General features: G+C 35.7%; 1 protein-coding gene across 1 annotated transcript in view; it reads left to right on the top strand.

Annotated features, from left to right (window-relative positions):
* Window positions 1-17592, top strand: part of VPS8 (VPS8 subunit of CORVET complex) — a 108007-nt gene that overhangs the window by 5313 nt on the left and 85102 nt on the right. Inside the window, exons 2-14 of the mRNA XM_015814153.1 lie at window positions 1124-1354; window positions 2912-2980; window positions 3361-3491; window positions 3818-3911; window positions 4412-4444; window positions 5219-5273; window positions 10839-10963; window positions 11308-11394; window positions 11812-11879; window positions 13797-13950; window positions 14061-14120; window positions 15807-15914; window positions 16333-16413. Coding sequence (XP_015669639.1) covers window positions 1205-1354; window positions 2912-2980; window positions 3361-3491; window positions 3818-3911; window positions 4412-4444; window positions 5219-5273; window positions 10839-10963; window positions 11308-11394; window positions 11812-11879; window positions 13797-13950; window positions 14061-14120; window positions 15807-15914; window positions 16333-16413 — 1215 coding nt within the window. The 5' untranslated portion in view covers window positions 1124-1204. The remainder of the gene's footprint in view (window positions 1-1123; window positions 1355-2911; window positions 2981-3360; window positions 3492-3817; window positions 3912-4411; window positions 4445-5218; window positions 5274-10838; window positions 10964-11307; window positions 11395-11811; window positions 11880-13796; window positions 13951-14060; window positions 14121-15806; window positions 15915-16332; window positions 16414-17592) is intronic.

Here is a 17592-nt window from a genome sequence, read left to right as displayed (position 1 = left end):
CCTGCGCTCTTCACACGCCTCCTGCAGGGCATGTTTGGTAAAGTTCCTGCATGCAGGCTGCCGCCAAGCAGAGGGAGTAGCACAGCTAAGGAAAAGGGTAAAAAAAAATGGCGGACGGCGTTGTTTGGCGACCCCTGTGAAATGGTCGTGCGACCCCAAATGGGGTCGCGACCCACAGGTTGAGAACCGCTGGGCTAGATGAAGAAACAGACATTGCAAGGATTTTAGGAATATGATCTGTTTTTATAGGATATAGTAATAGGACCTTGAAAGCATCTTCAAGTTTCTCTGTCTCCCATCTATCATCAAACAAAATCAAGATGGGATACTTTCTCACACTAGTTTTACTCTGATTCTGGATTTTTTAAATGGCTTATTCGTTCTATTTCCTCTAAATGAGTTTCATATTTTCCCTAAAGCCATTTCTAAATTGCTTTAAAGACTCTGTCAGCTTACTGTTCTCTTGATGGGAAAGCATTATTCTTCAAGAAACAAGTTTGTGATTTAGACCTCCTGGACTTATTACTTTTGTTGATGACCTGTTCTTGAATTTGCTTTTGTTGTAGACAGACTAGGTTCTACTTTGATTTCACTATGGAAGATGCTGAAGACAGGGTTCTTTTCCGTTGATTTGTTGATTGCTTTTTTATTTGTTTTTACTGTGGATGTTTTATTGTTATTTTGCCTATCGGATATTTTATGGTTTACTGTACATGTTTTATATGCTACAACATCGGTAATCATTAAAAATCTTAAAGATTTGGTGATACAAAAGTTGAAAGAATGACTGAAGCCCTCCACTTTTGCCCAGGCACACTGGTATTTCATCTGAAACCACTGCTGTGGGTGTAGTATCACAACTGACTTCTGAATATTAGAACACATCTGATTCATAGTAATATGTATCAGCTTTACTATTACTTTACTATTACTATTCTACAATTTGCATTTGTAAAAGTACTGACATATTAATTAGAAGTTTTTTTTTTGTGTTGTTTTTTAACATGCTGTGAGCCGCCCTGAGTCCCGTGGGGAGAAGGGCGGCATAGAAGTTGGAAATAAATAAATAAAATAAAAAAAAGTGCCATAAATGATAAATTTGTTTCTATATTGTTAATTGCAGACTATGTCAATTAAAGTGTTGGGCAGAAACACTTTAAAGTTTGTATCAACTGGCTGATTATTATTGCTGGAAATTCAAAAGATGGAGGAAGCTTTCAAAACTGGGACTCAAAGCCTTGATCCAGATCAAGGCTGTTTCTCTATGATAGATGCATCCAGTCAACAAGAAGCCCCTTCTCCCAAATTATCTATTACTGAATTGAGCAAAGAGTTAGAATCAAAGAGTGAGCTGGTAAGTTGTAGGTATATATTACTATTTGCAGAACAGATCTTATTTGAAAACAATTCTGCATTTTTCACAGATTTTTTGGGGGGAGGAGGGATATCTATTATGTTGTCTTTCATATTACAGTATGTAATATGTTCATACTGTGTTCATAAGTGTTCATAATAGTGTTCATAATAATGGTCGGAATAAATTTTATTCATTAGAATAACCCATTTCACATTTTTGTTATTAATCACATTTTAATGTTGCTGATTCTTTAAACATTTGGATCAAACCATAAATACATAGACATATAGAGAAACACAGATACACTCACACACATACACATACACATACACATACAGAATGCCATGCATGTAACTGAACTTTCTTGCCATGACTATTTGAAATGTGATATTGCATATATGTACTGCTTGTATGTGTTTTGTATAACAGAGCATAAAGAAGCTGTAAGCCATACATATGAAAAGTAGTCTTGGTTAATAACCAGATAATTATTTTTTTAAAATTAGTCTGTTCATATGACATGCTACACCATGGTTTGTTTAAGCATAGGTTGTTGCCTAAAGTATAATCCTTTCAAAATACATTTTCCTTTTTTCCTTTTTCCTTTTCTTCTGCCTTCCAGTCACTTTTGACTGCTGGCTAGTCCCTGGATTCTTCCCTGTTGTTTTCTTGGCAAAACTTTGGAACTGGTTTCCCATTGCTTTCTTCCTAGAGAAAGAGTGACTGGCCCAAAGTCACCCAGCTGACTTCACACCTAAAGCAGGAATAGAATTCATGATCTCCCAGTTTCTAGCCTGGTACCTTAATCACTACATCAGGTGGCTCTCTCAGATAATATCTTGAACCATAATTCATTCACAGTGTTGAATTCTCACAAGATATGTCTAAACCAAGCAGCAAAATGATTTTGAATGAAGTGTGAACCCACATTTAAAAAGGCAAGCCAACAGGGCTTCAGAGTGCTGCATAAATACAGGTTGTCCTCAACTTATGACCGTTCATTTAGTGATTATTTGAAGTTACAATAGCACTGAAAAAGTGACTTATAACTGTTTTTCATGCTTACGACCATTGAGGCATCCCCATGGTCAAAATCCAGACCCTTAGCAACTGACTCATATTTATGATAATTGCAGTGTCCTGGAGTCACGTGATCACCTTTTGTGACCTTTTGATGAGCAAAGTCAATGGGGAAGCCAGATTCACTTATCAGTGCTGTTACTAACTTAACAGCTGTAATGATTAACTTAACAATCGTGGCAAAAAAAGATTGTATAATGGGGCAAAACTCACTTAACAAATATCTCACTTAGTAATAGAAATTTTGGGCTCAATTGTGGTGATAAGTCGAGGTCTACCTGTAAAAGTTCAGAAGCTGCCTATACCATTCCCTGGCTCAGATTTTTTATTTATATGCTTTTGAAAACTTTATTTAGAAAGTGTTAGTTTTAGAAAGAGAATAGTCATGAGTATGATAAATTGTGCTATGAAAAGCTGACAGCTTACATCCTGAAAATAAAGTTTAAAAATATTTCTTTTCATTTCTTCATCTAGATTGATGACAAAGAATTTGATATTCCTCAAGTTGATACTCCTCCAACATTAGAAAGTATTTTAAATGAAGTAAGTTGCCAAATGTGGTATTCATTTCCTTTTCACCTTTTCTGCCACAAACATCTGATTTTTTATTTGCTAGAATATAATGCTATGATCGAACTATTTTAGTAAATGAAAACAGGGCCCCTAAAAGATGCATGCTAATTTAATAAGGATTGCATTTATTTATGGGTTTTTTTGTCTGTCTCCCCCCCCCTCCCCCCGAAATGTACTGTTTCATAAGCAAGTCCTGTGTTTATGCCCTATCTCCAGAAAAGTGCTTTATGTGTTCCTGGGAAATACAAAAAATCCCAAACTTGATATAATCAATACTAGCTTAAATGATACTATTACTGTACTGGAGTATAAATATAGATTTATAGAAAATTATATATTATTTCTTTTAGACTGATGATGAAGAAGAGCCATTTGTTCTTGAGGATCCTTCTCTTCTGAACATTGATAACATTGACACTCATTCATATGATACTTCTTCAGTAGCAAGCTCTGATAGTGGAGATAAATCACACCTAAAAAGGTAACTGTTGGCCGATTAATTCAGTTAGATACTTTAAGAATCAGAATTATGGTAATTATGAATATTGACTCAGAGTCTAGATTAGATTATTAGCAACTATTGCATCATAATTATTCTTTTAAACACTATAGAAGTGCCTGAATATTGCATCCTCATGTTAGTCACTGTGATTATGGAGGTGTAATTTCAGAGATATTACAGAGATTCTGTATGATTATTTAAAACAAAAACAAAAAACATAGACGCTGTCAAACTGTTGTAAACTATAGTATTGGTTCATTTTGCAAAAAAAATAAAATGCTGTTTTGATTTTATTGTTTATATAGAAAGAAGAAACTCCGCGATTCTTTCTCCATCCATGGCTCAGTTATACGACTGTCACTTTTGAAGGGTATTTCTACCCAGATAGTATCTGCAGCAGTAAGTTTATTTTGTCTCTTTCTTTAAGCTTGCCCCTGTGGCAAATAAACATCAATAATACACTAACTTGAAATAAAATAATTTCTTTTTTACTGCAAGTCTTGGGATTTTATTGTCTTACTTACTCATGATCCCCTAATCCATGCACGGACAGAAAATTATTTGGGTGTGTTGATTAATATCTCAATAGTTAATGCTTTTTTATTTTTAATTAGACAACTGCATCAAATATATTCTACTTTGTCCTTATTTTATGTTGCTAAAATAAAGGCTGGTACCAGGGATGATTTTAATGTGAGAGACTTGTTCAGTTTTTTTCCTAGCCTCAGGATTCTTCAGGTATATATAATTTGTTCCGGACTGGTTGATAGACTTGGGAATTCAGATTAAAAACAAACGAAATGGCTCTTGCAAGTCTAAAGTTATATCATTTTAGGTATTCTGTATTTTAAAAACAATTGCTAATATTTTCATTCTCTCTTTTTTTGTTTTTGTTGTAGGCCAAAGTGGATGCAGGTTTACCCACTGCAATTGTAAGTTTGAAAAGAATTATAGAATTCTTTATACTTTATTTTTTGGGGGGGTTCAATCATATCTTGGAGACTGCCTGGATCAGTTCCTGCGGTTTTCTTGGAAAGGTGTTTAAGAAGTGGTTTGCTATTGCCTCCTCCTCACAACTGAAAGTGACTGGCCCAAGGTCACCAAACTGGCTTTGTGCATAAGACAGGACTGGAACGCATTGAGAATAAATATGGAACTAAAAAGTTTCATTTGGTTTTTGAGTAAATTTTAGATTGTTAATGTAGTTTATTTTTTTTTTTAATTAGTAATAATGATGTTTAATATGTTTGTTCAGAAGAGAGCTAAAGGATGTTATAGAATTGTTAATTTAAGGGTGACATAATCTAAGACAGAGTATAATTATTGTATTGTTAACCCTGTGTGTGGCTCTGGGAAGTCGGGGGGGGAGGGAGGGGGGTGGGGGAGGGTGGGTTTTGGGGAGGAGGGGAGTTATATTGTAAAACTTTTAAAAATTTTCAATAAAAAAAAAAAAAAGACAGGACTGGAACGCAAGTCTCCCAGTTTTAAGTCTGATACCTTAACCACTACATCAAACTGGCTCTCATTTTGGTATGCCTAATATAAGGTATCTTTGATTTAGCTGATGTTGAATCTTTATACAAACACACCCCAGATTTGTTGCTTCTAGAATCAGTTCCTGCTTATGGTTTTTAGTATTTGTGAATTGTTTGAACTACATCGAGTATATATTGCTACTCAATCTAATTGTTCTTTGCTTGGTTTAGGCAACATCAAGTCTTATAGCAGTCGGAACATCCCATGGTCTAGCTTTGATATTTGGTAAGTATGAGTGCCTGCTAATCTCTTAAATACTAGAAACTTACTCTAGTTTTCTTTACACAGCATGTTGAAGCACAAAATCCTTGTTTTAGCTTTGAGTATGGTATGCACTGTCTTTAAGGTTAGCTTATTGATTGATATATCATGCAACTGCAGACATTTGAGATAAAGGAGTAAAGTATGGTACAGTTATCTATGGGTAATAGTGTCATGGGAACAGGACCCTTGGGAATTTTTGAATAACAATATCAGCAAAAATATATCTGAGCATATAAAATAGTATGGTTTAATAGAAAATGCTACATGTAAGCAATATTTTATTGAAAGATTTCTTGGTTTCCAGGATTAAAAATAAGCATATGTTGAAATAAGAGGTGCCTTTGGGTCATTGCTTCTATTAGTGACTTCGAAGATATCTTGTATGCGATGCATTATTTTCATTCTTACAAATACATTAAAGTCTCCATGCCTCAAGAGAAACTGATTTCAACAGTTCTGTTAGTGAACAGAGATGTTTTACTGGAAATAACAGGATATGGTTACTGTTGATTTTTTTCCATAATTATTTTTGGCATTTCTCTTTCAATATTTTTCCTTATGGACTGAGAAGGCAAAGGTATAGTATGATGCATTTTGCATGTAATCTGCATGAACAAGTTAACCTGTAATATAACAGTGCTCTAAAATTAGAGATATTGTAACAGGCTATAAAGGGATGTTATAGATATGTATACTTCCATTTTTTTCTTCCAGCTGTGAGTAGTGAAATTATTCTAACCATGAATTCTAACATTCTACATTTTTTAACAATTCAAATTCTTCTAGGAATACCTGGTTAAAACATTAATTGGCAATAAGCTGATCCCAAATATTATATCCTGTAATAGCCCATGTACTAAAAAAAAGAATTTACAAGTAGTCCTCGATTTATGACCACAATTAACCCCCAAAATTCTGTTGCTAAGTGAGACAGCTGTTAAGTGAGTTTTCCCCCACTTTACGACCTTTCTTGCCATCATTGTTAAGTGAATCACTGCAGCTGTTAAGTTAGTCACATGGTTGTTAAATGAATTTGGCTTCCCCACTGACTTTGCTGTCAAAGGTCGCAAAAGGTGATGTCATAAATATGAGTCAGTTGCCAAGTGGCTGAATTTTGATCACGTAACCACGGGGATGCTGCAGTGGTTGTGTGAAAAACAGTCATAAGTCCTTTTTTTTCAGTGCTGTTGTAACTTCAAACGATCACTAAATGAACTGTTGTAAGTTGAGGACTACCTGTACTTAGAATTTCCCAGCTGAGCCATCCCAGAGTGTAGTTTTTTCATCAGGATAAAGAACAAATTATACTTCTCTAAGGATCTTTCAAATATGTTTTGTAGCCTTCAGTGTTGAAATTATAACTTAATTTTAGGTTGTGTTTTTTTTTAAAAAAGAATCAAGTAAAGCACCAATTTTCACTGATTTCTATAGCTATATTAGTGGACTCAGAAAGTATATGAAGTGTATAAAATATACTTTTAATTCATACTTTCATATGAAATATACAATTAATTTAACAGTCTGAGAGAGACAGATTGGTCTGGTGATTAAGGCACCAGGCTAGAAATCAGAAGACTTTAGATTCTAGTTCTTCCTTAGGCATGAAAGCCAGTTGTTGTTCTCTCCCAGCACACAACATTAAGCTTAGGCAACAAACTGGCTGATCGATTCCTATTCTTGCAAGCAAAGGAATATAATGTAATAAAGGATGACTTTTGAAGATTTCTGACAGATGAAGAAGTAATTTTACTTCTAATAAACTGGTTGTGAGATTGGACTGCCACATAATCTATTTAATAATAGTAAATAAGGAAATCCATTGCACTGGTCTATATAAGTAGTCCTCAATCACAACCAAGCCCAACATTTCTGTGGCTAAGCAAGGCAGTTGATAAGTGGATTTTGCCCCATTTTATGATCTCTCATGCCATAGTTGTTAAGTGAATCACCACAGTTGTTAAATTAATAACATGGTTGCTAAGTGACTCTGCCTTCCCCATTGACTTTGATTGTCAGAAAATCATGTGATTACATGACCTGAGGACACTGCAACCATCATAAATATGAGTCAGTTGCCAAGCATCTGAATTCTGATCGCATGACCATTGGGAAGTGTGAAAAATGGTCATAAATCATTATTTTCAATGTTGTAACTACATGAACTAGTTGTAACTAGTTCACTAAATGAACTATTGTAAGTCAAGGACTACCTATGTTAAAGGGCTTTTCAGCATCCACTAAAACTACCACTTCTCATCCAGTTTTTAAACTGTATTTCTAAATTATTGACTAATAATCTGATATCCAAAGTTTGTTGCATTTTTTAAAAAGCAGATTGTATAGAAAAGATAATAAAAAATAGTATTATCTGAACGTTATGTCAGAGCCACTAGTAAATATTTAGCAACATATTTAAAAAAGATATCAAGCAATAGTGTATAAGGCTATAAATGAAAAAAAAAACTTTTAGCACAGGGTCTTCCACAATGAATATCCCGGAAGGGATATATTACAGAAACTCCTGGTGGCCCATCTCCCTCTCAAGTATATGAAAAGTATTATCTTAAGAAAAAAAAAACCAGTCCCAGTCCAATTCACATTTCTTCAGTCTCTGAATCAAAACTTTTCTTCATGCCTGGTATCCGGGGACAAAAAAACTGTTCAAAAAGGAAAATAAAAATTAATTGCAGTCAAATGAGTCCCATTATTTATACACACAGTGGTCATTTCATCCTGAATATCTTTTATTTTCTTTCGATATTATTTCAATACCTCCAGTGCATTATTTGTAAGAATCTGCAAGTTGAATAATTGTTTTTTCATGAGAATCAATAATTAAAATCTAAGGCGTTTAAATCTAACATTTTTTTATTCAGCGATTCAAATATTTTCTTCTTTCCTATCAAGGCTGTTTCACTTGATCAACTGCAGTCTTCATCTGCTGAGATTCAGTTCTAAAAGGCTAAATCAGAAAAGCAAGATCTTTTAAAGAAGCAATTCTACAGAATTTTCTTTCTTTCTTAGTGGCTCTTTTATAGACCAGAAATGCATTTAGCTTTTTCTGTAGCAGCTTCTGTGACTTCAGAAGCAGCTATTACCTCTTGGACATAGAGGAAGGAGTAAGAAATCTTGCTTTTGCCTGCCTCCTCAGCTTTGTATCTGTAATTTATCACCCCAGAACAATAATTTAAACCAAGAAAAATAAGATAAATAAAAAGGAATTAAAAGTTGAGGAAATAACTTCTTGTAGAGAATCTGGAACTATAAATAAAAATAAATTTGTTCTTTGTAGCATTTTTATTGTAACTTCCCCACACACCTTCCATGATGTAGATGTCAATACTGGCGTTTTTATATCTTTTTTTCTGGAAAGCTTAAAAAAGTTCTTGCATATACTTTATAAAGCAGGTAGAGACTAAAATGTATGTCTTGTGTGATAGTTGTGAGCATGTAAGACTTGTGTGTTGTACATTTAATTTCTGGTGATTGAAGTGTTCTGTCTTTTAACAATGTAAATTGCCCTCATTTCTTTTGGTGTTAGCAGTTACAGCAAAATAAAACTTAGCTTTGCATTTGAGACTTTATGTGCTTGCAGAGGAGCTGATTGTCGGGTAGTATCTGCAGTGCAGTGGTGGGATTCAAATATGTGAACAACCGGTTCTCTGTGTGGATGCTGCTTCCGGAAGTCCATTCTGGGTCTGGGCAACAAAAAAGTAGCTACCGGTTCTGCCAAAGTGGTGCGAACCGGCTGAATCCCACCACTGCTGCAGTGCCTCTGTTCAATCAGCTTGTATCCTCCTATGGATTTATTTTTATCTGATGACGGTGCCATTTTGGATTTAAATATTAAGCCTTGATATGCATGCCTGATCTTTATTGAGTTTAAAGTACATTGTGTTGCACATAAAGAATACACTACTAAATCTTTTTATGATACTTCATCTTTCATGCAATTTCATAGATAACAGTTGGGTACATCTAATATGGTTTCTAGGTCAATGGCAAGTTTAGAAAGATACTTTAAGTTTAAGATTGAAAAATATTAGACATTAGAACAGTGATGGCGAACCTTTTAGAGACCGAGTGCCCAAACTGCAACCCAAAACCCACTTATGCATCGTCGGGTGCCGGGTGGGCATGGCCCATTAGCTGGGTGTGGCCAATTGGGTGTGTGGCCAGTTGGGGTGTGGCCAATTGGGTGGGCATGGCTACGGTGGTAACGGCAGACTGGGTGGGACTAAAAACTTCAATCAATCAATTCCAACTTTGCAAGATCTTTTTTTTCCCCGCAAGAAGTTGAAATTGACTGATTGATTGAACCTTTTTTTTTTTGCACATGGCAGCAGAGGCCTAAAGCGGAAAGGTTTTATAAAACCCAGCTGAAGGCCTAGGACTGGGGTGGCGGCGTGCGTGCCCACAGAGAGGGCTCTGAGTGCCGCCTCTGGCACCCGTGCCATAGGTTCGCCACCACTGCATTAGAACAACATATCTGATGGACACTATAATTAACGGTTTAAAAAAAAATATGCATCGGATCCAGGAAGAACAAGTCACTCTCCACCTCCCTTCCCACTTGTCGCCCTACTGAGTATGTCTCACAGTGTGACTGGAGCAGTTATCATCCAAAATTACTCTTGAAACTCAGTCGAAATGTATTTAAAAACAATTTCGTGCAAAACTGTGTAGAGATGATCATCTACTGTTGGCTACTAATCTATAGCTGTTAATTAACCTAATATCAAAAGATGTATTTTTCAAAATTGTTTGAATTATTGCACTAATTAAAAGGCTGGGATTATTTTCTCTCTCACTGATTTATATAGTATATTCTAGTTATGGCTGGATAGCTTTCATCTCTACATTGTGTAATGTTTGCTCTCACTTTTTGCCTTCCGCAAAAGCTGCTTTTATCTTAAAGTTCAAGACATCTCTAGAAACTATGATTATGCAGGCCAGAAAAGTAAAGAGAAAATGTGAAAGCATGTTGTCAAAATGTTGGAAATTGCTTCTTACTGCCCCTAGGAGCCTATTTGACCAATAGAGTAAAGAATGAAAGACAGGTTAGAGGAGGGTCTTCACAAAGTGGCCCTGTGTCTGTTTCTCACCTGGTCTATTGTTAGTGAAATTAGTTTCTGGGCTCACGAAACAAACTCTCTTGCTTCCTTTTCTTCAAAACGCAGTTTAGACAGAAACGGAACCATTCTACCCTCTACCAATCAAGATATTTATGTTTATGAGCATTTTAAATACAATTGCCTTGGATGGAGAGCCTGTTATCAGTGGGACTCTCTGCTACTTAATTTCTCAGTATTCTTCCAGCACCCTGCTTTTGTTTAACAGCACATTCTATTATTCCTGATGAATTCAAATTCGCAACAACAAACCATGGTTTGAATAACTGAGCATGTCTTTAAACTGAGCGAATTCAATATGTATGGATTTACTCTTTTCTAAGTTTGAAATGTTAATTGATTACATACTTTGTAATTCTTTTCCTCTTGCTAAATAAAATTATGTTCTATTTAGATCCTAACCAGGCTCTTCGGCTTTGCCTGGGCAATACCTCTGTTGGTGCACAGTATGGGGCTATATCTGCTCTTAGCATCAATAATGACTGTTCAAGACTTCTGTGTGGCTTTGCAAAAGGACAGGTAATAATTCATATGCAATACAGTTAGTTAAACAGATACATATACAGTAGCCCCAGATAAATGTATAAAGGATTACAGAGTCAATTTGACTAGAGAAGGATAATTTCCAATACATAGTTTGTTATTCATCAACATTTGAAAAATGCTTCCCACTGTTCTTTCTATTGTATCTATCATATGCTTTATTATAGAATTCTCTGAAAAGAAATAAAAGGGATAATTTCATTCAGTAATCTTTAGTTTCATAAGTTTTATCCATAGATGGCTTGGAAAATGTCTTATACTTTTCATGCTTTAATAGTAAAGAGTTGCATTACAGAAAGTTAATAATATTTTGCTTATAGATTACAATGTGGGATCTGGCCAGTGGAAAACTGTTGCGATCAATAATAGATGCACATCCTCCAGGAACTGCAATTTTGCACATTAAGGTAATTGTTCTATCTTGTAAACCAACCCCTGCTCTGTGGACCAGCATTGGTCCACAGCATGCCAGAAATTGGGCCATGAAAACAAGTGAAGCCCCATCCACGGGACGCAGGCAGCACACAAAACCATACCCCTCCAGTCTGTGGAAAAACCTCTCTCCATGGAACCGGTCCCTGGTGCCTAAAAGGTTGGGGGTTGCTGTTGTAAACTATATGTGTAGCATTAAAAAGATTTACAGAGATTAAGCTTTTTTGACCAAAATAAACTGTGTTCATTTACAAAAGCTGATACTGTTCTAATCCTAGGTTGAATTGTTTCACTGTAGTTGACATTATAGGCACATGCTTAGTATAAGAAAAAAGTAATATTGGGAGAAATGGAAAGAAAGTAAGAATTGAGGAAAATAATATTTTCTTTAGTTTACAGATGATCCAACTCTCGCAATCTGCAATGATAGCGGTGGTTCAGTATTTGAACTGTCATTCAAGTAAGAATATATGATTTTATTATATTATTCAGTTCTTTGATATTAGATTTGTAAGGTCATCCAACTCAACAGTGATTATTGGCAGCATATGCAAGCATGGTACTTGAAAGTGAAACAAAATGGAAACGATCAGAACAGAAAAGAACAAACATATTCCATAGCAACGGAAGGTATTGGGGTGTGTCTGGGTGGACATAACCTCAACCTATTTCAGACGTTGAGGAAAAAGCGTGGCTTTTAAACTTTAAGGGTCAAGACAATTGGAGATGGTTGTTCCAGTGGTGCTGTTAAAGGGAAGGCATGCTTCCTGGGTCCCATCAAATGGCGTTCTCTTGGCACCTTTGAGACTGATATATAGGGAGAGGTTACATAGGGGTAAGCTAATCCAAGGCCTTGTCAGAGGCCCATTCTAGGCAGGAACTAAAGTCTCAGTTAGCCTGCCAGGCCTTCAGGAAAATCCCAAAGCTTCCTCTGAAATTTTCAGGTCTTGGGATGGACTGATCTAATAGATCTCTGAAGGGGTACTGTACCTTTGTATGAAAAGCAGTCTGAAAAGCAACCAGAGAATAATGACCAGGGACTGATGACCTTCAGCCTTCAAATTGTCTCACAATTGCCTTGAAACAAACAAACAAAAAATCCCCCAGATCTAATGTGTGATTGCTTTTGTGAGTCAGGCCCTTGACAACTTGATTCAGATTCATGGTTGCCACGGTAGCCACAGATTCCTGAGCCACTCCCACTTGTATGACACATAAGAGCAAGTTAAAGTCTCCAGAACTATTAGACTCCATTGCCAACCCAGTGACAATCAAGCATCTTAAGCAGGCAAGTCAGGGTGCAAAAGGAAGGCTGATACAACAGCAACAAAAAGACCTGCTTCCTAGAGCCCAACTTTAGCCATAGGGCCTCTTATTTGGCTGTCCACGGAGCAGTTCCCATGCAAGTTGCTAAGGCTTCCTGGATAACAATTGCCACCCCACTACCCTGGAGTTGTGGCAAGTGCCACACTCAAAGCCCAGGCATATGGAATTCTTACAATGAAGGTTTTGAATACTTTAAGGTAGTATGTACATGGATTATTAGCACCCGCAAGCTAGACTGGAAGTAAAAAACAAAATCCTAAAAGAGACAGTAATTAATGACATCTGTGTAGTGGCCACCTCATAAAGTTTGCAGATGTCTTTATATGTGTCTTTCACCACAATAATAAATATTAACAGCAAATCCCATGATGGATAGGATAATTGGTAATCTAGAAGAAAAATAAAATGCAATGTTATCTTGATAAGTTTAACCTATTTACTGGAAATAACAAAATGAAATCAAATGGCTTTATCACCAGTTGGCCATGGCGAGCCAATTTGGTATAGGGCTAAAAGATGCTAGAAACCAGAAGCCTGTGAGTTCTAAATAAGAGTCACTCTTAGTCCAAATAACCTCACATAGTTGTTGTGTAGGGAAAAATAGAAGGTAGGAGCATTAAATATATACACTGCCTTGAACTGATAAAAAATAAAGGCAGTATAAAATAGACAAAAAATAATAAAATTGAGAAACATTTCCCTATACTTTAAATTTAAGAAATAAAAGTCAAGTACACAACATAGGATGGGGAATACTCTTCAAGTATTTGACATAGCACTAGATATTTTTGAATAGCATATTTGACGTAATATACTAGTTATTTGATATAGTATTATATCTTAGAACAGTAAATAATTACAAACTGAATGTCAGTCAGAAGGAAAAATTATCATATTAAGTGCAGGACTCAGATACAATTTTCCTATCACTCCTGAAATCATATCCATCTCATTTAAATTCTATGGCTTATACATTTTTATAAAATATGCTATATTTAAATAAATTGCTGTATGACATGTACCTAAATTTGTCACATTCTCTGTGATTCAGGAGAGTCATGGGTGTGAGAACATGTGAATCTCGCTGTTTGTTCAGCGGTTCAAAGGGAGAGGTTTGCTGCATTGAGCCTTTACATGCAAAGGCTGAGCTGAGAGACCATCCTATCAACCAATATTCTCTGCTAGCTATGGCTTCCTTAACAAAGGTAACCTACCTTCCCTAAACACCCCATTTTAAAACTAATTTTTGAAAAAGATGGTAAAATGCAGAAGTTAAAGATAATGTTTATATTATTATTGCTATTATGAAATTCAGATTCTTGTGATTGGATTGAAGCCATCTTTGAAAGTGTGGATGACATTCCCATATGGTCGTGTGAGTAATTCTGTTAATTTTTTGTTTATGTTTTTAGGGCTATTTATTTTAAATATTTATACTTTTCCTATTATCCCAAGAATTGTAAACATTTTGATACAAATACAGATAGTCCGCGACTTAGCAATAGTTCATTTAATGATTGTTCAAGATTACAATACCACTAGAAAAAGTGACTTATGACTGTTTTTCACAACTTACAATGATTGTAGCTTCCCTCTGGTTGTGTGATCAAAATTCAGACACTGATTCATATTTATGATAGTTGCAGTATCCCGGAATCACGTGATCATCTTTTGCAACCTTCTGACAAGCAAAGTCAATGGAGAAACCCAATTCTCTTAACAACTGTGTTACTAACAACTGTAGTGATTCACTTAACAACTGTGACAAGAAAGGTGGTAAAATAAGGCAAATTTACTTAACAACTGTCTCATTTAGCAACAGAAATTTTGGGCTCAGTTGTGGTTGTAAGTCAAGGACTACCTGTAAACATTTAAAGAGTGAAAACTTCCATTAATATTAAGCATAAAATTCAGCAACAGTGAAATATGCAGCCATAAAAATGATTTGAAAATAGCAATTAATTAGAAGATCAGATAAGACCTTTACCATCTTTTTTTAAAAAATATTGAAAGTGAAATTTCAGGAAAATCTAGCTTGAAAATCTAGCTTGGGAAATGAGTGGATCATAATGTTTCTAAACTTCCCAAAAAGCCAATCTATATTAAATTGTACTGATCCTTCCACTACAAGATTCTTTTTCTATTATGTATTTGGTTTATACTGTACTCTAAGCCAGCATCTCCAACCTTTGTGACTTGGCAGCCCGACTGGGGGGGGAGGGGAACTGGGCTGTGAGAGTGGCAGACCAGTGTGCGTGCGCGCAGCTCGACTTGCATGAGTAGTGGGTTGGCACGTGTGTGTGTGAATCCCCACCGGCTCGCCATTCATACAAGTTGAGCTGTGCCCATGCACTCCAGTCAGCCACTTGCGTGGACCAATTCCGAATAGGCCATGCACCGGTAGTGGACCATGACCCAGGGCTTAGGGATACCTGCTCTAAGCTGATCTTCATTATTGGATTTATATGAACATCATTTTGTATTTGTTCTGTCCTCCTGTAGATATTTTAATCATGTGCTTAATATACATCCTGGGACATGTATATTTGCCTTAATTCGTGATCATGTGCTGCTAAGCATACGTAAATTAATTGAAATTGGTGAGATTAGAACGTCTTCTGAAGTGTCTGACCTAATAATATTTTAAATTGCTAACTATAAAAGCTAAAATTTAAGATATCACATACTTTACTCATACTCTAGTTAAATAATTATATCACTTTTAATAAAAAAAGCTATGCAATTATTAGCAACTCTTCTGAAAACATCAAATATTTAGATGTAAATTTGAATGTTTTGGCTATAACGTGGTAGCAGCACCTAGTTGATTTTGGTGGCTTTTGAAAACTTGGATTGAAGATCTCCCAAAAATACTAAGGCTGCCTAGAAAATGCCAAAAGAAGGCAGTGGCAAACTCCAGTTGATGAAGTTGCCAGGGACTCAGCTGAATTCAAAAGTGACAGGAAGACCTTACATTTTACATGTGTGGCATTCTGTTTTTCTTCTGTGGTGGTAACAATTGAATCTCCTCCCTTCCCCTGCCTTTTTTTTTTTTTTAAAGATGGAACCATCTAGTGTTCCACTGCTTGCCTGGTATTTTGTTGCTGCCCAAACGTCTGTGAATCCAGTGCTTGCTTTCTGTCGAGGAGATGTGGTCCATTTCCTTCTGGTAAGGCTCAGATTATCCATAAACTTTAAAATTTGCTTTTGTAGATGTCTTCCCTTAAAAAAAAAAAAGGAAGATAATTTTTGCGTTTGGCTCTTGGGGTGGAAATGGCTGTATTTTGAAATGATATTTATGTGTGCTAGTTCGTTGAAAATTAGAATGATCCTATTAACAAAGGTTATTGCAATTCATAAGGTTCGACTGTTAGGAAATTCATGCTAAAAATGCCTAGAAGTATTGTTTTGCACTATAATTTATATTTTGCATTTGTCTTTTTATTCCATTATGTAAATGTACTAACTGTAGTTATCTTCAAATATAACATAACTTATAAAGAGGTTAGTAAGCTACAAAATTAATAGCAAAGAATCTTTATTTGTAAGGGAGATGTCAAAGAATAATGAGATAAATTTCTCATTAGGTAAAAAGAGATGAATCCGGAGCAATACATGTTACAAAGCAGAAGCAGCTACATTTGCATTATGATTTAATCAACTTTACAGTAAGTATTCACATTTTATACTTAAGTAGAAAATACTAATATTTTCTAGCTTGAAAGAAAATCTGTACCGTATATCTCAAAGTAACTTGAGATGTCTGTAAAAATCAGACTGAGGACTTTTATTTGTTTTCTGAATAATTATTTAATAATAAATGCAATTTTTGGATACATTTTTTGTCACACCATTTTTTCCTGTGTTTCCAAACTCTACTTGGCAGCAATATAACAATTTCTTATGTTCTTTATAGTAATAGAAAAGAAAAATATTTGTACAAAGTCTAGGATGAAATTATATGGATATGCAAAAATACACCTAATAAAGCAAGGTCACTATGTCAATTGATAAGAATGGTCGGAACCTATATTACTGCAGTACTTTTAGTAGGACAGCTTAAGACACAAAACTGAATGTAAACTTTTAAGCTTTCAAGAATTAAATGCTGTATAAGTTGATCTTAACTTGAGGTGGCTGTTGTCATACACCTATATTTATTTATATTTTTAATGGACCCGAGTGTAGCTTCCTCAGTTTATCTCATAGGAATTAATTTCCAGTTCCCTGATCATCTTTATTGTCGCTCTTTACATCCCTTCCAGATTGTCTTAACCCCCACTTAACATGTAGTGCCTAGAATTCTACACAGTGTTGGAGGCAAAGTCTTGCTTCTGTACTTCTCTTGATGCAGCTTTTCTGAATCCTTTGCTGTGACGTTACTGTACAACCTTCAGATCTAGTGGACAATCACTTAAATATGAGCCAGCAGTGTGCTGCAGCTGCCAAAAAAGCCAACACAGTGCTAGGCTGCATTAACAGAGGGACAGAATCAAGATCACGTGACACCATTGGTATAGGTGGTACCTTGCTCAATAGTAGCAACTGTGAGAGGAATCTTGGATTCCTAGTGGACAATCACTTAAATATGAGCTAGCAGTGTGCTGCAGCTGCCAAAAAAGCCAATACAGTGCTAGGCTGCATTAACGGGATAGAATCAAGATCACATGAAGTATTAATACCACTTTACAATGCCTTGGTAAGGCCACACTTGGAATACTGCATCCAGTTTTGGTCACCACGATGTAAAAAAGATGTTGAGACTCTAGAAAGAGTACAGAGAAGAGCAACAAAGATGATTAGGGGACTGGAGGCTAAAACATATAAGGAACGGTTGCTGGAATTGG

Source organism: Protobothrops mucrosquamatus, unplaced genomic scaffold, assembly GCF_001527695.2.
Source record: "Protobothrops mucrosquamatus isolate PMUCROS unplaced genomic scaffold, P.Mucros_1.0 scaffold225, whole genome shotgun sequence".
NCBI classification, from domain to species: Eukaryota; Metazoa; Chordata; class Lepidosauria; order Squamata; family Viperidae; genus Protobothrops; species Protobothrops mucrosquamatus.
This window is presented reverse-complemented; position numbering and strand designations above follow the sequence as displayed.